The following is a 21,920-nucleotide window of genomic DNA, read 5'->3' on the forward strand; positions in this document are numbered from 1 at the left end:
AATTAACAATCCAGTCTCACCAGTTAGCACTACTAACCGGGGACTTTTTATGAATTAGTTAATCTAGCACAGAGATGAGACAGATAGGCCCTAATCTTCAGACATGAACACAGAATGCACATAGTTACCACAACTGCTGATACAAATGGGGAATTTGTACCCTCCACAAGCTGCATAAGCAATAATTTCATGTGTTCCTCCTCCAGGCTACCTTGTGGCTATACAAGTTTTTGTGTGTCTGGCACTTTGTATTACAGACATGCAGCGCTCATGCTGAGTTTGCAAATAACTGAATAGAAAATTAGCAAGGTTTTAATTGTGCCTAACACTAGCAGTGCAGACTAGGAGAAGTTAAAAAAAAAAAAAAAATCCCAGTCCTTCGTGGGGCCCCACATTCCTGATTTTTTTTCTGTAGTCCTGATTCTTTAATGCATTAAATAGGCCAACTGAACACCCCTCTATACTACAGGAAAGAAAGAGCATGGAGATTCCTTAAATACTTTGTGACTTTTTTCACCTCTGGAGAGCTCTAGCTGCTTAATTTTTTTAGTCTTCTAAGAGGAAAGTGCATCGCTCCAATATGGTAAGAGGTCTTCCAGCCTCTGGCTAACTGATTTGCTGCTGATTGGCACATAAAGAAACAAAAATTTGTTTCCATTCCCAAATGACCAAGTATGCTTAAGGAGCAGTGAGGCAACAGTGAGCAAATCCATTATGAATGAACCATGCAGCAAAGCATGCACCAGTGCTAAAGGCAGGCATAACATGGATGATTCATCTTCCTTGGGTTTTTTTAAACAAACATCTCTTGTTTTAGTTTCCAAATAAGCTATTTCCTCTACCCTTCCCTGCATTACCTATTGCACCAGTAAGCTGCTCTGCTCAATATCTGGGTGTTTTATGGCACAGAGACAAAATGGAGAGTAATGCCATTAGGGAGATGAGAAAGAAGAGGAAAATCCTTCTGCCTTGTAGTGGTTCTGCCTTGTGGAAAATGAGAAACAAAGTCAGCCTAATGTAAGTTCACCTTTGTTCTCACCCCCTATGTCAGTGGTTGTCAACCTCGTTAGACTCAAGGCAGCCCTTGGAAAATGCCAGCTCTTAAGTTTTAACTTGCTTTTTGACTATAAAGAAATAATAGAGCAGTTCTTTTGCTGCAAAGAACTCAGAAAGACCACAACCTGGCAGAATGTTTACAGACTCCTATTGGAAATTTCTCTTGTGAATCATGTACAGGTATCTGCACACCTAATGGTGCTAATATTGCACAACAGCCTGCAGACCCTTTAAAAGGATCTCGCAACAGCCTGGTTGACAATCACCACTCTACCACACAGGTACAGACCAGTGTCACACAGATTTTACCAAATCTGTTCAAAATCAATGCAAACCCCTTTGTAAAGAGGATATAATCAGTTTAACTCAGTAATTTTCCAATGTAAGCAAAACAGCTTTAAGCAAGGATTAAAGTGAAACCATTTTAAGTGCCTCTAGGTAGGGAGCTGGCCTGGTTGAACAAGATGATTTGGTTAAACTAGCGCATCTTTCCTTGATCTCCCACTTCAAGGGGCCAGCCAGGGACAGCTCTCCCTGAGCAGTGCTGAACGTGGCAGTCAGAGTGGGAACAAAGCATGTGTTCATACAACTCAGCATGCTCCATCTACCTGCTAACTGTTAAACCCAGAAATAAGGCCATGGAAGTACTTCAGGGGCACCTCCTGGTACTGATCTCAAGACCTCCGTCTTCTGTGGTTGAGAACAGTGGTGCTCCAAAAGCAGCTTCCTTGCTTCATTTCTGGGTTTGCCACCTGTTGGAATGAGGCATGCTCAGAAGCTGCACCCCAGGAGCACTGGGCAATAGTGCAGATGTTCCCTGAAGGTCATTTCATCCTCTTGGCCAGTGCCAGATTATGACATGCTGAGGCCCTAAGGTATGTTCAATTTAAGGGGCTCCATACGATAAAAGTAATCTGATGTATGTATATTTTTGTCATATTAGAACAAAAATGTCCATATTTAAAGAGTCATTTCCCTTTATCTCCTTTGTTTACCAACTCATTATTATAAAACTTGATATTGAGTCATTTTTTTTTTCTTATTTAGAAGCCCCACGCTGTAGCTTAAGTAGTTTAGGCCTAAATCTGGCACTGCTCTTGGCCTTTACTCATTAGGGCCTTTTGTTTCTGTAGCATCTGGAATGAGTCTGACATCTCTCTACAAGGGAAGGAGTCCCATTAGGTCTGCTTAAGGAATCGGTGGCACAGAGAGGTTAAGGGATTTGCCCAAAATGACTGCAGGAAAATGAAGGGTAAGAACCTGCTTTTCTCACCTCCCACTTCTGTTTCCCAGCCCAGTCCAACCACTTGATTCTGCTTCCTAAAGCAGCTGAGGAGCATCTAAGAAATAAATCTGGAGTCACCCCTGAGCCACATCCTGCTAGAAAGTTTATCACCTTAACTCTAGAATAACTTAACTGGTTTCAGTGGCATTAGTACAGCTTTACTCCAGTGGCACTGAGAGCAGAACACAGTGCAGTCTCCTTCCTCTTTCAGCAAATCAGTCAGTTTTGCATGTACGTGATCAACAGAGTGTTGTTTTGCCCTAGAAAATCCTCCAAGTCAGAGATTTGAATCAGCTCAGCCATGTAACTCACTTGAGTAGGATTTGTGTCCCTGAGCAGATATTCTTTTAAAAACAGTCAAATAGCATTTGCCATAAGTGCTTTTGATGGAAATAGCATAGTTGGGTATAATAATCCACCATCAGGTCAGGACAGTGACCTGATGGTGGATCAGGTAGGAGCAGCCTCCTGTGATCATTCACAGCTATGAAACTGGGACCAACAATTGCCAGGACCACCTATCAAAAAAAAAGTCTTTAAAAATCTAGGATTATCCCTAGCAGGGGCTTAGTTTCTAAACTCTGCAGGGTCAAAAGGAAAGGTAGCTGTTGCTATTGTAATAAAATATATTAAGTCCTACTTACTCCTCCAAAGAGTTCAGCTGTTAGCTGCCTTCTTTGTTACAAAGATGTTGCAAACAATAACAGAGGAAACGCAAGCAACCTGTCCGCTACTGTGGGGCTCTTGTCAGCAAAGCCACAGGACAGAGTCCTTTATTTAGTAGTCATTGTTTAAGCACCAACCAAGTCTTTCCTCAGGAAACAGACAAGCTCTGCAATTTAAGGTCTGTAATTTACTCCAATAGGAAATAATATTAGCTTCAATTGGGGGCAGCGAATGCTGAAATAAAAAATAAACTTGTCAGCTCGGCGCCATGATAATTCTTTGTCTTTATTGTGCCTAAGACCTTTCAGCCTAGGCACTCCAAACCTTTCACTAACATTAGATAATAATGCTTTGCGAGTCTCAGGAGATTGCCTTTAACGATACGTGCCTTTGGGAAAACAGAAGTCAATGATATGCCAGCAAATTGGTGGTATGGCCCAGAAGAGAACCTTGGAGTTCAGAGGAACCCTAGTCAGGTTATACAGCATGCAACTTCTATACTTACAAACTGAGAAAACAAAGAGAATTCCCAAATCTCGTTTCGCTACTTGAATGACTTATCACGTCTTCTCAGTAACATAGATCCTTAAGCATTTTTTTACTATTTTAAAGGGCAACTTCACATTTCTTCCTCTCCCTCTGTGACTTGCTTGCAGAACAAACAATGGGCAAAAAAGAGAGTGTTTTGTGACAGACTTCTAGTTGTGCCAATCTCACAAATATATTCCAAATGCACATTTTAGTCACTAAACTCTCATTTCTTTTCCGCTTTCTGTTTAATTTCAGCAGATGGAAACTAAAAGGCTGAAAAGCAAGTAGCCTAGCACCGTGAACTGTTTACAATCTGTACTTGCAAGAAGCGCAAATTGGTGGCATATGTATACACTCTGGCTCTTCAGCACATCCTCCTCACTAAGAACGCCCAAAATTGGTTTCTTCTCTTAACAGAGTGTATTACAGGTAGGTGGCCTGATTCAAAATCCACTGTGGTCACTCTAAGTCTTTCCATTGCTTTGAGGCCTGGAACTTGATTAGAGGGCTTTAGGGACAGTAAGATGTCCCTCAAGGTGAGAAAGCAGGATTGCACCAAAGAATACTCTGTGAATGCTGTTATTTTGTATATACAACAAGTATCTGCAACTCTACCATTATCATCTTTCTTGTACTAGGTGATTAAAACAAAACTATGGCCCATGACGCACTGAAACCAGTGACACTATGTACGGTAAAGTTTTGAGCCAACATCTGTGAACTAATAAGTGGTGCAAGTTTTAAAGTCCTAATGCTGTAATTCCTTCATCCTGTTGAAATTCATGGGAATTGGCAGACTGTAAATCCCATGAAGGGTGCTGCCTCTGGGTCAAAGCAGGAGTGCCAGGAGCCGGGTCAAAGTCCTGTAACTGGATATAAATCTGCAGGAGTCAATAATACTTTGTAAGCAATTAGTGCAGGGTGAATACTAGCTGCACGTAGCATAGTTTGTGGTTTATCTTCTGTCTTGTACTTAATAGGCCCTGTTCCTGATCTCACTGTGCAAACCAAGCAAGCCCCACCAGGACCAGCTTTACTATACAGGAACCAAGCAGGGCTAAGGACTGGAAAGATACATTCATGCTCTCTCCTTTAAGCCCTCCCCTTCATGAATGGGATGGCTGCTGTGAGACTTTGTTCTCCCTTTTGTATACTGCTACTGACTGGAGAGGGAGGCTGGAGTGGGAATGAAAAGGTTTCTCCCTTTCACTGGCTCAGTATGATGGCCAGAGAAGAAAGAACTTGACCTCTTCCCCCTATTAAGGATCTCCCAAGGAACAGGACTGCTTGCTTTTCTTGTGATGATGGCCCACTCAGGGCTCATCCTCAACGTGCTAAACAGGAACCAGCCACTGAGGGCAGAGCATGCATCTTGCCTGAGCTTGTCTTATGGCATCAGGCCAGGAGACACTTTTAATGGACTGCAGTTCCCACACATGCAGGTGGAGGCTGTGAGGACTAGAGAGGTGGTATATGGGATAGTCAGCCTCTGGCGAGGGCTCTTCTCTGCTACACAATCAGTAAACAGTGGAGTCAGCCTCTTACCTTCCTTCTCATGCTTGTACAATGCCTGAGAGGAAGGTGACTGCTAAGTGAATTGGAAGAGTACAAGAATGAGAAGGTTTATTGCTGAGAAGTGAAAAAAAGAAAAACAGTTTCTCTGGGAGGTCAGCTAGCCAGGAGAGAACTCACAGGGAGCAGCCAAGAAACCTTGCTAGGATGAGCCTCAAAAGACAGGGACTGAATTATTTCCCAGATGGGTTGCTCAGAATACAGGCATGTCTGCCTAGCATTCCTTCTCAAGTACCTGGAACCATTGTCCTACTTATTTCTATTCAAATCCACCGTTATCACTTCATCTCCCACTCTACAGGCACACAGCTCTACTCTAATTGCTATATTGCATCAATGGGATGTAATGTTTTCTACTAATATTTTATCATAGAAATGTTTGTGACTCACCAAACCCCGCTACAGGAACAAGCAAGAATAATCTGTGACACATCATCTTTTGCGAGGCAGAGTAAAGTCCACGTGGGAGGATTTTATCGTACAATACAACTTCCTGATGTACTACCTTCTTCCCATGGTGCCCACCACCAGAGCCTTTGAACTCCTTATCACGGAAAAAACAGACCGTTATCAAGATCAACCTGTTTTGTGTTTCTCCCTCTGTGAGCTCAGTGTAGGATGAATACATATTCCCTTTGTCCTCATCCTTACATCTTGTTCTTTATCATAGACTGGCAGGACTGATATTTAGATGCAAAAGAAATCAATTCTTTGGTGTAGCAGAGCCCCACTAGAATGAACTCAGAGTTCTGGGCCCTCAGGGGAGAAATTCCCAGCTCTTGCATATCTCTCAGTAGCATAGCTCCAGGATATCCAGTGGGTATGCTTGTTTTGGTAGAAGCTGTTTATTCAAAACAGAGCACCCTACTGCATTTTGGGCTTTGATGTAATCAAGAATCTCTAGAGTCTGATCTTTCAACCTTTGTTCATGTGTCTAATGCTGGTGACAGTGTGCATAAAGATAAAGGAGACCAGATCAGGTTTTGAGCTCATCTATAAAATGCTTTCTTCAACAACTTGCCAAAGATCTTTAAATGAGATGGGAGGATCTGTGTTCATATGGCTCTCTCATGTGGGTTAGCATTGAGAGGACATCAGAGAAACTGGCTGGAGTTAGGTCTGCTCTCCTGTTGCTAGACACAGGCTCCTTCAGGACTCCTCTGCAGAGGCACTATACTCTAGGGCTGTGCAAAACAGCATCGTTCGGCTGCAACTTCCGCTTTGACGGAACAGTGTTTCGTTTCGAGTTTCGTTTAGTTTAGAAAGCACTGTTCTGTTTTGTTTAATCGAAACTGTTTCAACGTTTCTCCCATAGGCTATATGGGCAAGCTTGAAACTGCCTATAACTTTGTCATTTCTAGCCTGACTCAGATGAAACTTGCAGGGATAGTAGCCCCTTCTGAGGGCATGAAGCCTGCCAAGCTTCAAGGAGATAGGTGCAGAGGTTCTGGGAAACACACCTCAAGTTGCTGACAAGCAAAACTCACTTGCTGACAGCAGCAGCCTCCTGTCATCCGGCAGACAGATCCAGGGGGACTGCACCCCCAGAAGGGCTGCGGCGCTGTGCCAGACTCCTTCCAGGGTTGCGTGCCCTTGATCTGTGCCGGATGACAGGAGGCTGCTGCTGCTGCCTGGGACCGGTGCTTGGCGCACTGATGATTAGTGCTGATGCTGGTCCCAGGCAGTAGGAGCAGCGTCCTGTGACCTGGCAGATAGATCAGGGACCCCCTGCAGTCCCAGGAGGAGTTGGCAGAGCCCCGCAGCCCTCCTGGGAGTATGGGGGCCCCCAACCTGACTGCCAGATCACAGGAGGCTGCTCCTACTGCCTGGGATGGTGGCGGGCGCAGCGCGTATGACTGGCCCCAGTCAACAGCAACAGCATACTGTCATCCGGTGCATAGATCTGGGGGCTGGGGGCTGTGCCAGCATTCTCCCGGGGTGCGCTGCCCCCGGATCTGTGCAGGATAACAGGAGGCTACTGCTGCCAGCTGGGATTGACGCTGAAGCCAAGCCAGGCTTCAAAACTCAAAACATTTCAAAACTTTTGAAATGTTGAGTGCCCTTGTTTAATTTCAAAGCTGTTTTGAAGGCTTTTGTTTTGTTTTGATTTTGCTGTTTTGAGCTTGAAACGCATCGAAATAAAACACCGGGCGAAATTTCGCACAGCCCTACTATACTCCATCTGTTTAGCTTAAGAAGCTGCAGTATTTATTGCCTGCTGCGAAACTTGGCACGATCACTGGTGCCATTACTCCCTCCGAGCTGGGCGGCTTTTTGAGGTGCACTTGGGAATACAAAGTAGTGCAAAATATGGCAGCTAACCTGGTTAGGTCAGTATGAGCACAGTGCATTTTTGCTTTGTGAACTGTACTGACTTCTCAGCTGCTTCCAGATTAAATTCAGGGTGCTTGTTTTAACCTTTACAGCCATACATGCTTTGAGACCAGGCAACTTTTGTAAAGGCTTCTCTTCCTGAGATTGGTGACTGTCCATAACTGTGCTCTGGGAGAACCTGGGTCTAGACATAGGTTGTAGACCATGACATCTGTCTGAGCTCGGTACAAATGCCCCAGGGCAGTCTACCAGAGCCTGACTTTACTGTTGTTCAGAACATGGCTAAAGGCACAGCCATTTGGTTGAGGATTTGTTTGACTGTGTTCACCTCAAGGGAGCTTTTCCCCCTAGTGAGCTGTGCTAGGGCAGGCATTGAGACTCTTTGGCCAGGTACAGACATTACATTTTTACCAGTATAAAAGTGACTGTTCAGAAACCGGTCTATACCTGTAACAGAACAGAAGTTTGGGACACAAAACCAGTCTATACCCATAACAGAAGTTCAGCACGCGTAGACTGGTTTAAAAATGGTAGAACCTGGTCTAAGATTTGTGCCCCCCAAGAGCAAATGTGTGTTCTGTTCTCTAGTGATCTAAATTATGTTGCTTCCGGAAAACTACATCACTTAGATTGATTCCTCCTTGGGCTTTCTGAATGTCTATACCTACTAGCCTGCGAGATAGGTACAGGCTATCAAGGGCTATTTAATTTAGTGGACCATGGGAGGCTTTTCCTAATAATTTTGTGTAGATTTTAAGTGCAGTACATCTAGATATACCCTGATCCAACACAGAAATCATAAAATATGATTTTGTTTGGAAATTATTCAACAGCATTACAAATTGCTTGCAGCCAGTAATATGGGCAAAATGCCAACTTATCACAGGTGGGGGATACAGAGATTTAACAAGAACGGTGGGAAGTGTTTGTTTGCAAAAACAGCACCAAGGACAAAAAACAAATTTAAAGTCACAGGGTCAAATCCATTGGTGGTTTCAGTGGAGCGATAGTAGGGATCAATTTAATCCTTAGCGTTTCAGATGGAATCACTTTGTTGCTGGGCAGGTTCTTTACCTACCAAATCACTCCTCACATTCTGGTTTTGCAGTCTTTGAACCAAAAAGGAAAGAATGTTGTTTTTTAAATTTATGAGATTTAATAATGTATCAATAAATAACGTCAGGAGAACCCAGGCAGAAGTATTTGAGGAAGGAAAGATATAAATATTGGTCAGATTTATATTGGTTTAAATTAACATTACTTGCTGCCTCTTCACATCATGTGCCCAGATGCTACAGCACTCAGTGCACAAGAAAAAGATCATTAAACATTTGTTCCTAAGTCTTTGAGTGAGCAACAGTGAGCGCAACAGGAATGTAAAGTGCTGAGGCAAATAGCACATGGCAACTACTATGGGACTGATGAGGCAATGCTATCATTTATGCCTATTTCTTGGCTTTTTTCTGGCTAATATAGCATAAATTCAGTATTTAATAACGAATTATTAATATGCATTCATTCATTTCTTAATTATGGATCAATTCAGCAACATATGCCTAGGTGTCATCTCAGCATGCCTGAAGTTGAAGGTACTTCACCCTATGACTTATGCAAGATAATGACTCCTACCTGCCAAGTAATAAAGGTCTGCAACGCTCTCTTTCCGTTAAAAATCTCCATACAATTCTGTAACCAACTTATTGAACAATTGCCACAACTACAGAGTCAAATCAAAGGCATGGCTCTGTTATCCTTTCTTGCCTTATACTGCTATACAGGTAAGTTTTGGAAGACATCAGTGAAACTGCTTTTACAGGGCTAGGCAGATACCCTTACTAACACTGAATAATGTCTTATGCCTTAAATAGATCTGCTGATTTCAGGGAGACTGCAAATGGTTTTAGGAACTGTTTAATATGAGCAAGAATACTGCCATCTGGCCCACAGTACAGAGCTATTAAGACAAGTGGCTGAATCAGGCCTCAAGCAATTCTCTTTATCTATTTATGTTATGCTATTACACATAGGCTTGATTGCAAGAATTTCCAGAGGAGATCTGCTAATTACACATGCACAGTCATGGTCACTATAACTTACGTGTACATTTAAAAAACTAAACTTGTGAGGAAATCTGGACTGCAAATTAAAAAAAATCCTATCTAAGAATCCCTCAGCCTCTACAGTGAACACCATCAGCTCCTTTTGAGTCAATGTATGCATTTCTAAATAAGCATCAGTGCCAGAAGTTTAAATGCGGAAGGTGTCTGTTACAATTTTGTATATTTATTGGGCATATCCAACTCGTTCCATATGCCTGAAGAATATGCAGCAACAGTGACCTCTTAGCTGAGAGTAGTTTTGGACATAAATCAGAAAAAAGGCATAAAACAAGATACTGTTTCTCAATAAGAAAGAGGAAGACTGATCTTCTGAGTGAAGTATGGGACAATAAACCATAAAGCCAGTTCCAAAGTGAAACAATAGCAAGTGTTTCAGGTACTTGATGAGGCAGCCGTAGTGAGAACAAAAAGGTCTCAAGTCCTGTCAGTTGAGAAATCCCAGAAAGTAATTTTATTGCAGGCTGTTTAAAAAGCACAGCCTATTGAGCTGAATGTACCAAATTGTGCTCTTGATGACGCAAAGTGAGCAACACGATGTAGCTGTAAAACAAAATTCAGACATAAGAAGGGCCATTTCAAGGAGAAATCAAAGAGGTAGCTCATGGCTCAGCTATTACACAAAATTAAACTTCATGAGCCCACACTTTGTACAAGTGCTGTTACAGAGGGGAAAAAAGCCTGACGATAGGTTATTGAGAAGCTGGAAATATTTACCTGGAGAATAAATTTGTCTTGAAAAGCCCTAACTAGCTTGAAAGCTAGTGACATTTCTCAGGGGCGTTAAAACTGCATCCTAAGCAAACACTGGCTAATGCAGTAGCCTCAGAAAGCCACAACAGCAGCCATGCTAGGGAAGTACTCTCCAGCAGTTAGTCAAGACTCTGGGGTTCTCCTCTCATTTTTGTCATCACATGATAAACCTAGATACTTCATTTAAGAAAGGGTACATTTCTTCATCAGCTGTTGGAGAGGGGGAACTTTTTTTTTGATTCTATGACTTTCCAAATCAAAGGAAGCAGGCTGGGTCGAACAGAACACAAACTTCCATTTCCAGAAGAGAAATCCCAGATGATGTGTCAAGGAGAGGGGACTTGCAATCTTGAAAGGACACTAAGCTGAAGTGACTGTAGAATGGAGAGAAGAGCAGGGCAGGGAATGGTGTACAGGCGTTTTATCCTTCGATTTCCTTCAGTATATTTCTGGTATTGTCTAAGGTAGAGGAATGAGTTTTGAAACAGTTTAGCAGAGTTTTGCATCTCTTTGGTTCAACTGTCATATATAGGATACAATTTAACAAGGATAAATGCAAAGTGCTGCATCTGGGTAGAAAGAATCTCCAACACACCTATAGACTGGGCAGGTACCATTCTGAGCACCGCAACAGTGGAAAGAGATCTCGGAGTCCTGGTTGACACAAAAATGAACATGAGTCACCAGTGCGACGAGGTAATAAGCAAGGCTAACCGCACTCTTTCTTGCATCAGCGGTGTATCACAAGCAGGTCTAGAGAAGTGATAATTCCCCTCTATGCAGCACTGGTGAGGCCACAGAAGGAGTATTGCATCCGGTTTTGGGCGCTGTACTTCAAGAGGGATGTGGATAACCTTGAGAGGGTTCAGACAAGGGCTACTCGTATGGTTGAGGGCCTGCGGGTAAGACCCTATGAAGACATACTGAGACCTGAATGTCTTCAGCCTCTGCAAGAGAAGGCTGAGAGGTGATCTTGTGGCTGCCTACAAACTCAGCAAGAAATAGAGGGAACACTCTTGTTTACCAGGGCACCCCTCAGGGTTACCAGAAATACTGGCCACCATCTGAAGGAGAATAGATTTAGATTGGACATAAGGAAGAAATTCTTTACGATAAGGGTTGCCAAAATATGGAATGGGCTGCCAAGGGAGGTGGTGCTTTGCCCTACCTTGGAGGTGTTCAAGAAGAGATTAGACAGGCATTTGGCTGTGGTTACTTAACCCCAGCACTCTATCCTGCCTGGAGCAAGCAGGGGGTTGGACCTGATGATCTACCAGGTCCCCTCTGACCCTAGAAATCTGAAATCCCTGATGAGGCAAACAAGAGTGGAAATCTTGAAAAGGTTGTACTGAAGTTACTGGCGAATCTAGGTGGTGAGTCTATACCATGCCAAAAGGTGCTATGCAGATGATCTCTCTCCAGAGAATCTGCTCAAAAACCTCAAAAACTCTTCTTGGACTCAGGGGCTAAGGACAGGAGATACACATGAACACACTACTTCAGGTAAACTTCCAAATCTGCATTTAGTGACACAGATGACTCACCCCCAAATTTAAGTAAGGTTAATCCTTTATGAAATTATACCATTAATAGGCTAGGATTTTCTTCTATCAAACTCAGAACAGCTACATTGTTTTTCTCCTTCCCATCTAAGCCCTCTTTCAGACCAGGCTTTGCTGGAAATACTCCACAAAGCAGAAAACACAGAAAGAAGACAGTTCTGGCTGGTCACCATCTCCCTCTCTGCCTGGGAACCCACCAGGTGTCTGTTTATAGGACAACAGACAATGGCAACATTATTTTCACATTTTTTCAGCGTGGCCCTCTTGGTAAGTGTCATTTCCCTGGATTGGATGTAATGGGAGGGCTCCTATTTGAAGTCAGAAATTCTTAGGTCATATTTGAACCTTGTACACAAAGTGCAGCTGCCCAGCTGAGAGCGGAGTGAGCACCAGCCTTTTTGAGGAGTTTAAGTGCAACAAGGGAGCAACCTGTCTGAGTGAAACCTGCTTTATGATCATTTTACAAAAAGCATCCCCTACTAAAGCAGTGAGTTGTGACACGAGCAATTTAGACTTCTAAGTGCTTGGAGGTCAGAAAACATTCTCCCTTGTTCCTACAAGTCAAGGCTGTTGCGTACTTGTGGACAGCTTTTTGCAGTGTTCACAGCTTTTCCAGCCTACATACAGTCATTTTCCATTAAGTTGGCAAGTCCTAAATTTTTATTGCTAGTTGGATGGCACCTTCTCCATCAGCTCTGGAATAAAACTTATGCTGGCTTTCACCAAAAGGTTCAAACAGGTAAAGTCTCTGAGCCTCTGCTGACAAAAACTGCTTTACACTCACTGTCATTTGGATTAAAAACAAGACAACAATTTCAGACAGTGTGTAAAACATGGCACTCATGCAGTCTGGACAGTTCATAAAGCTCCCACAATACAGCTTTACTCGCAGTATGAGACAGGACTAAAATGTAATTTAAAAATAACGAGGGCTAATGCCACATATTTGTAGAGCACTTCGAGCTTTACGGAAGGAGAGAGAGCTGTTCCATCAGCTCTATCCCATGTACTGGGACAGGGAGTTGACCAGTTACTAAAACTATTGACTGTTCCTTTGAAAAAAAATCAGCTCCTTGAATCCCACCTGGTGATTCTTCCGCAGACGCAGAAGAAGCTGGCTTAACACGGGAAGGGCCTAGGCCATAGAGCAGTGCCCCCTAGTCTCAGTGCTGGTACACACCTGGTTGCAAGAGTGGGATATGAAAATGCAGAACACTGCCTGTTGAGCCATACCCATGTGAGCAATGGGAAAAAGCCAGGACAGGAGTATGTAGCGACAGCCACACCTCTGCTTGCTTTTCATGCTGAAAGTATGCTGTCTGCTGTGGGATCTCTGGAAAACCCAAGAGATATCAGTGCCCTGTGACTAAGACAGATATGTTCTGCAATGATGCTTCCCAGCTCTGACCCCCTCAGGCAGACAGGCATTTGTTGCTAGGTGAAGATGTTTACTCCTATCTAAGGGCTTGGCCTTGTGGGTTAACTCCAGTTTTGCACAGGCGTGGCATTTTATAGATTGCAAAATACCTCCTCAGGCGTCCCTGCCCACACCATGAAACAGCTGGCTACTGCCTGGGCAGTAAATAAGGCTGGTATGGGGTTCCAAGTGGGCCACGGCGGGCTATGTTGCAAACAGCTGTGATCCACGTGGAAAATATTCCAGTGACACTGAGGCCTCCTGTGCTTTCTCTAACACTCAGTTTCTTCACTGCCACTTTCCCAGTGCCTTTTGCCTTTGGACAGGAATTTGGACCACACAGAACTTGAGCACTGACCAACAAGCTTCAACATGCCAATTTACAGAGAGAAGCTCCCATGCTCTTGCTCCTGTATGGCTCTAACCTCCCTAGTCTTTCAGTTACTGCCACCACTTTCCATCTCAGCTTTTTGGCAGCTGAGGTAGGCATCACGGACAAAGATGTGCACAGTTTGTATGTTCACAGGCCACCTTTGTTCAGAAGTGCCTCTACCCTTATGCTGCCCTTTCATAATTTTTCTTTGTAAATTCATATACCCTGAGCACGCAGGATGCATTTACTAGAGGATGCTGCATTTGTGTATTTCAGCTACATTTGAGGTGTGAGACAGTCTTTTTGGTGCCATTCGGACAGCTCTGACATGACATTCTCCCTCAGAGATGGTTTGTGGAAAGGGAATTCCAGATTCCTTGACATCAGAGGAAAGCACCCTAATCTTGCAGGGATTTTTACAGCACAAGCTGAGTGCCAACAAAAAGTTTCATGTACTAAGCAAATAAATAATAGGTTATAATGCTTGAGTAGATCTCAACACAGGACTGAGGTAGTGTAGTTCCTATTAAAGTAAATGCGTGCTCAGAAATCAAATCAGACTTTGGATACTAGGCCCATAGCTCCAGGAGTTATTGCTTCCCCTGCTAAATTGGGGGGGGTTCTTTTTTCACATTGACAGATTTTGCACAGCGCAAATAACTGCAAAATACTTTACCATTCTTGTCCTGGTTTGTGCCTGAGACTTTTTCATTAGGGAACCGTCTGGGGTTGCAGTACACATCAAAAACATATTCCAGAGAGACTATAAATGCACAATAGAGTAAATCAGAGTGTGAAGCTGATCTAGCACAGTGCAGTAAAGAAGAAAAGAGCTGGCTACACAGCTCTGCCAAGTCACAGTAGGTGAATCAATGCCCTCGTCCATCACAACACACCTGGCAAGCACTTGCTCAGCCTCAACTTTCTTTTCCTCTTAGCTAGAAATAGATGAACAGAATCTTGTGTACAAAGGGCCCCCCGCAATATTTACCTCACTGGCCATGCTGAATACTGTGGATATGGATCAGTGTGGTAAGATGCATACAAATACAGGTTGGAACAGATTCAAGGTAGGGTGACTGTGTTGTGGTTGATGCATCTGGCAGTGCAAGTTTCTCGGCCTCTTGAAGGCTCAGATCAAATGCAACTCCTAGGGTCCATCCAAGCTTGGAAGCAGTTTGTTCAACCTGCTATTCTCAGGCCAATGTTTTTGTTTTAAGGCAAGAATTTTTTTTTTTTTGTGTGTTACATTACTTTTAATTACTTATCTATCTCAGTCTCAGTCATAATTGCAGGCAGAAAATATTTCCTCAGCCTGATGGTATAGCATCTCACATCAACTTAAACATAAAATAGAGCTTAGGCTTACACAAAGGTATTTTGACATGGCTTTTTCTAGCACGCAGACCTGAAATCCTGGGAAGAAGCATGTATGTGGGAGGCTGGGGCTGCATTTGTTTAACCCACATCAAACAGTATTCTGCTGCCCTCTCCGCTGAGCTGTTCTGAAAGGAATAAAACAGAGCAGAGACTGCTTACCCACCCTCCCCTGGTTCAGCAAGAAAGAAAGCCTGCAATGAGTCTGGTGGCTCCCCTACTGAGTACAAGGAGAATTGAAAGTGCCCAGCATCAGACAAGATCACACCCCATAATAGCTCTTTTACTCTCTTGTACAGCAAACATCTTCCTTGGGGTAGGGAGTGACAGTGTCCAAGCCAGTGGTCTCAGAAGAGGACTAAATTAGCTCCTGAGGTCCCTTCCAGCCCTACTTTTCTATGATTCTGTGATACATCTGAACCTCTTCCTGTGTTTCATACGAACTATCTACATCATGATCTAGCTGAAAGTTGCTTTAAGGAAACCTGATATACCCCTAACTTAATCTCATTGCTATTACACCAGGGGTGTTAAACATGGCCCATGGTTTGAATCCGGCCAACAAACCCATTTCATCTGGTACAATTAGTTGGTGGGCCAGGGAATTTGAGGGCCCCCTTAGATATGGCTGTCAGTAGCCAGGAGGGATAGGACGAATAAGGACTGTGCTGACACAGGGTCATACGCATCTAAAGGAGCAGCTTCTCCCCTATGCCCCATCACGGACCCTAAGGCTAGCTGAGAGCAGGGTCCTGCAAGCACAATTAGTATACCAAGTCCACCTGGCAAAAACACATGGGAGAAGTTGCTCCTAAGCTCTGGAATTCCTTCCCTCTTGAGCCCCACTAGAGCCCAAGCCCAAACAACTTTTGGAAGCACTGCAAGACCTTTCTGTTTGGACAGCAACCAAAACTGGGCTGAGATGCTGTCTGGCAGGTTTCTGCTTCAGGTTGGTTTATTCTGTTATTTTGTTTCATTTAATCTAGTTGCCCTATTAAGTGTCTGTTTCTCTTACTGTGAGCTGCCCTAAGCCTTTCTTAGGAAGGGCAGGATATACATAGTATAAATAAATAACAGATAACTTCCGCACTGAGGAATTTATAATTTAACCTGATATATGATACAACAATGTTGGTATGACCAACCAGGAAAGACTGAGGATAAGTGACAGGAAGATGTAGCTACATCTGTAGCCCCAGGCCCCAATAATTGCCCATAAAACATAAGGAGTTTTGATTTTGATGCAGGCCACGTAAGCACCCCCCACCCTTTCAGGTAGCTGAGTGGCCAGAAGCCAGAACCCCATGTGCTGGTGTAAGAGCTGCCTGGCTGAAGCTTCCTCTTGGCCTGGAGCAATGCAGCAAGAGGAGGAGGAGCCGCCACTGGAGGTGAGGGGTGCAAAGCAGCACCCAGGCAGCTGCAGCCACACTAGGAGTAGCCTTGCTGGAGGCTGTGTGCGCTGGCCAGGGCTGGGCCAGTAGGTACAGGCTGGACCATGGTGCAGACTACTCTGGGCTGGGCTCAGCCCCACATAGAGCACTGCGGGGGCAGCTGCAGGCTGGACTGAATCAATTGGCAGGCACTCCCTGCTGGCCAGATTCAATTAGTTGGTGGGCTGGATCTACCAACTAATTGGTGGGCGCAACTGTATCTGGCCAATGTCATTGAAACCACTTTTGGTCTTTGGGAATGAGGTCTGGCTAGCAGTGCCAGTGACAGCCTGGCTAACAAGAATTGGGTCAGGCAGCAGCACCAGTTCAAGAAGCGATGGGAGTGAGTGAATGGATTATCATGTTCTCAGCCATCTGCGAGGAGAGAAGTGCCATGTTTCTTATGTCAGGGCTGGGGACAGAGAGAGAGAGGCATGGAGGCACCAGCCAAGAGCTGAGTGGGGAAGGCTTATTTCTGAACAATATACAACTGAATTTGTTTCATGCTGAAGTTATTAAGGTGATTTTACATTGACCTTGAAGGAAGGACACTGGAAATTACCTTTGACTAAGTAAAAAAGAAAAATTGCAAGTTCACAACTGTTCCATTTTCACAATCCTTGTTCTATTTTCCTTAGGTAAGAGCATGAGATTGAAATGCTAAAGCAAATTCTGAGGGAAGGCATCAGAAGGGAGCACTGTTATTCACAATTTGCCAAGTTCTTAGCATTCAAGTTGTCCCTTTTGGACCGTGCAAGGTTGCATGTAGAGACAGTGGGGAGAAAGAGCCAGAGAATTTTCTCTCTGCTTTTGGGCCTTCACTAGTGCCCATGCTTGAGATTCAGCGTGGGCCTTGACACATGGAAGAAAAGCTAGTTCTGCAAGTGGCTTAATCACCCTCATTCTAGGCCTGGTTTGTGTAAGTAAAACCCATTTCACTGAGAGTCTATCCAGATTCTCTCACTGACTGCTTTGTGCAGCTGACTTTCATGGCCCTGAACATCTGCCACAGCTCAGCAGAGGGATGACTTCTCAGTCAGCAGGGGACACTGGTGCTGAAGGAGGGGCCATGGGATTTACAAAGCTGTGGCAGGTGTTGTCTTTCCCTGACTCCACTCCCTGCCATGGGTCCTGTGGTTTCATTCTGAGGATGCAGCCATTTTCTCTGGGAGTCATGCTGCAACACCCACAGCCCCTTTATGCTTCCCAGCCCCAGATGGCCTCTAGGAAAAGTACAGAGAGAGCCATCTGACTGGCATTCTGCCAGGCTAACAGTAGCAATTCCCCTGCACCCCACCCTAATGTATGAAATGGGGAGAGCTGGTCATAAAATCCCATTTCCACTTCAGGATAGTTTTTGAAATGGGACTGGAACGGAGATGCTAAAAAGTCCTGAGAGCCAAGAGATCCTGCTAATGCAAGACAAACTTCCTGAAGTAGAAGATGGGCAAGCCTTGAGCACCCAGGCTGCACAGAAGCCATAAGCTTGGAGGCTGGGATCCCAGGACTGCCAGACTGTCAGCTCCCCACTGGGCAGACTGAGGACATGGATGAGCTCACAGGAAGCCAGGGAGGTTTCCAATGGAAAAACGTTCTGCTGGAAAATTTCCAGTTCTAATAACTGGACTATTGCTGAGACTCAGGTACTTCTTGGCATGAGAAAGAGCAACCCATTGCATTTTTGTTGGTTACTGGCTCCTTGTGTAAATTTCCCCATGTACTAGACACCTAACAGCAACTGAAGTTAGCCCCCAGAAGGGGGGGAATTGTAAATCCTTTCCAGTTCAAATGGAACTTCTCTTCCCAAGAACGACAACGATCATTAATTGCTGTTATTGAGAAGGTAGCGTTTTCTTTGGTAAGGTCTTTACTGCTTTAGGCAACCACATAGACTCCTGGCAACATCTTGAGACAAGCCACGCTGGCAATATATAGTATATGCCTTGCTTGGAAAGACTGTCTGAGAAAGCAGCTTGCTTCCCAACTCCAATTCCAACATTTTGTAAACTTGGCAAGGCCAACAACATAAACTGGCTACGCCACAGGAATAGCTGATGCCTGACAGACAGAACTTTGCAAAACTGACTGTACTGCACATATGCACTGGTTGTTTTGCATACACAGATTAACGCATGGGCTAGCTGGGCCCCGGGCCCCCAGATGCCTAGAGGGCAGGCACAGGGGGAGGGGAGGCAGCTCGGCGTGGACAAAACTGGTGGCCGGGTGAGGCTGGGCCGGGCATGCAGGATGCAGCAGGCTGTGGCTACCAGATACTAGACAGGGCACGGAAGGCAGGGCACAACCCTGCCAGAGCTCTGGGAGCATCCAGAGCCGATGGAGGCAGGGAGCAGAGTTGGGTGGCCCCAGCACAGGCAGGTTCTGACCTGGCCCAGCCATGATCCTTCGCATTTGCCAGGTGCTGCTGCAGCTTTAGTGGGGTGAGGGACCACCCTCAGAGCTCGGTCCACGCTGCATGCACCCAGAGGGCAGTGGTCCTGCACCCCTGGTGCTCCCCAGACACAGGGTGATGTTGTGTGGGGTCCTGCCTGATTGGCTCCAGGCTCCAGCTCCAGCACAGACCTATGAGTGGTGGCAGCTGTGGCTCCTCCCCCAGGCCTGAGGGGCAGCACATCCAGCTCTGGCTGCTCCTCCCACTGCACTGGCCAGGGACAGAGTACTTGGCTGCAGGGCAGGGTCTGTCGGGGAGGCAGGCTGTGCGGGGAGAGCCCTGGACCCAGAGCTCCAATGAATCTTAATCCACCTCTGCTTTTTTGCAAAGGCGGCTCTGTTAGCTGGCTTCCGGGCTGTTAACAGAGTTCCCTACCGTTCGTTATTCAGGGCCATTCTTGGTGGATCCAGGTTGGGGTTCTCCATGGACTCCATCTGAGGACAGCGTAGGAAATAGTAGAGGGTGTGGAGGGCATCTGGAGACCAGATGATGGGTTGCTGCTGCCTGGTTTGCCGAACAGGGCTCATACCAGGGCGGAGGGTGTTCAGACACTGCATGTGATGCATTGCTCGTGATACCAAGTCACCTGCTCAAAAGAAGAGAGGAGAAAGGAATAGGATTTCTGAAGGCTCCTCCAGGATCCACTCAGTTAAACCTAACTTCATGACTGAAACTTCCTTTGTGTGCAATTATTATTTTTCCTCCCCTAAGTCAAAATGTGGGCTTCAGACCTGACACCTTATAGATTACTGCAGTGGAAATTTAATTCCCTAGCTATTAGTTAGACAATGGTAGAATTAAACTACTATCTAGGTTACTATGCCTGTCAGCTGGTATCTGCCTAATGACTTCACAAGGATTTCCTTCCTATGTAAATGCTGTTTCATATTAATCCTTCTCCCTACTGTCACATGTACCAGTATTTCTTGACAGATTTTGACTAACAAGATTCTTGGCTAGCACTAGGTCACAGGCCTACTTTATGCAAGGAGAAAGCAAGGCAGCATCAATGCAGGTGTTTTGCTCCTGTCTCCCATTCCTCAGGTGTTATGAGGCTGGATGTTCCCTCTGTTGAGGTTAGCCAAACCCATTTCTTTCCTCAGGGTCTTCTCACAGGGAAAGAGGTGGCAGAGGGAGCCTGTATTCTGTCTGGAAGACCCTTCTTGTCAGGGCCCGTTTCTCTTGTCTGCACTCGTCTCTCCCTGCAGATTCCTCCCAAGGGGTGACAAAACCCAGCTCCTTTATTAATGAGTCAGGCTTTATCTTGTTTGATCTGGACAGACACTGCTGGAGGTGTGCCCTTCATTCTCGAGAAAGGCTCCATCCAAGGGGAAAGCACCTCCCACTTTCTGAATTGCTCAAGTCCTCTGGGATCCTGAAACCTGGCCAACCTTCCTCTGTGTCACAACACTGGCAACTCAATGACCATGTGGCTGGGAAAGGGAAAGAAGCCTCTATTACCCAGCTGTTATACAGAGAAGGTTCTAACACAGACCCCTGAAAACGGGCAGAGGTTTCCATGGCTTCATTCCCAAAAGACCACAGAGCTACTGAAGCCCTGTGGTTGCAGCATGAGCCTTTGGCTATATAACACCTGAGAGTTCTGTTGTGGCCCCTTGGTTGAAGCACATCCTATTTACCCTGTTTTTACCACAAAGCATTTAGTAGTCTTACAGTAAAGCCCTCAAACCCTCCTGTTACAGTAGTGTTCCTGCCATACCACTGGTGAACCAGGGCTACAGAACACTATACACAGACAGCATCTATTTTTCCCTAGGAGAAACTTCTAAAACACTTGCAGGAAATGTTAGGCCATTGTGTTCTATGGTTACAATTCTGGGAAAGGATGGGACTGAAACAGCCACTAGCATCGCAAAGCTGGTTCCTGAGAAGGCGCCGTGAACTTAGCCACACAAATGGTGAACTCCCTCTCCAGCTCTTCCTTACAATTCTTAAGATGATGCTGATCCACATACATCTAACAACAGGAAGACTAAGTTTACTAGGCAACCTGTAGCTGAACCCTTTAGGAACTGATTTTACACAGCTCAGGAAAAATACATAGCTACTATATGTCTGAGCATTACAATGTTATTAACAATTCAGATCAATGGGGTGTTAAAACCTCTCTTTGCAACGTGGGGTTGTATCACTCGTTTGTCACATAGTAAATTTATTTTAAGGGCAGACTCCAGAGTGGAAAAACCTCCTAATGTCTCTGCTTTTTTACTTCTGTAGCTCCTGAATCTTTCCATGGATCTCAACCTTCTTAAAATAATCTCATGAATCTTGTAGCATCAGTGTTAGCTCGGAAGCCCATATGATTATAAAAAAGAAGCGTCTGGAATTCAAATTTTCAGTGCAGAATAACATTCCCTCAACCCTTGCACTCCCCCTCCCAATGTTTTTGGCAACCTACAAGTCCGCATTTTTTATAATCAGTAGGTGACTGTATCAGGAGAGCCATTCACTAGATGCAATGACCAAGCTGGCCAAAGCAAGGACTGGGGAAGAGGGAGAGAGGAAGCTGCATTCAATCATGGACTAAAGCTACAAATGCTCTCTTGTGTTCCAGGATAAATAGAGGTGTGTTAAAGGAATTTGAAAAACCTCAAATTAAGGCAGGTTGCAAAATAAATGGTGAAACCCACAAGCTCTGGGCCAGCTACTGACATTCATTAGCATTCAGATGATGGAAACTGATGGCAGTGGACATTTTGCAGAGGGAAAAAACAGACCAGGGAAACAAACCATTTGCGTTTACCTTAAAAGGGCATTGTCAAGTAGTTTAGGCTCAAAAGATAGGCTCTGTTAACAAAAATAAGTCTACCAAATTTATTGTAACACCGGTGCTCTGGGGATTGCTGGCTTGGGACTTCCTGGCCACATGGCTGAGGACTTCCAATTCAGTTCTCCAGGAGTAGAACAATGAATGGGATCTCAGGTACTTTGATGGGAAAATGCAGCAAACCCTTCACTAACACTGAAGCCATTAAGT

General features: G+C 44.8%; 1 protein-coding gene across 1 annotated transcript in view; it reads right to left on the minus strand.

The window, feature by feature from the left end:
• Positions 1 to 21,920, minus strand: part of ABTB2 (ankyrin repeat and BTB domain containing 2) — a 189,482-nt gene that overhangs the window by 46,430 nt on the left and 121,132 nt on the right. Inside the window, exon 3 of the mRNA XM_019552142.1 lies at positions 19,298 to 19,508. Within this exon, the coding sequence (XP_019407687.1) occupies positions 19,298 to 19,508 (211 nt within the window). The remainder of the gene's footprint in view (positions 1 to 19,297; positions 19,509 to 21,920) is intronic.

This window comes from Crocodylus porosus, unplaced genomic scaffold, assembly GCF_001723895.1.
Source record: "Crocodylus porosus isolate Cpor-Errol unplaced genomic scaffold, CroPor_comp1, whole genome shotgun sequence".
Lineage (NCBI taxonomy): Eukaryota > Metazoa > Chordata > Crocodylia > Crocodylidae > Crocodylus > Crocodylus porosus.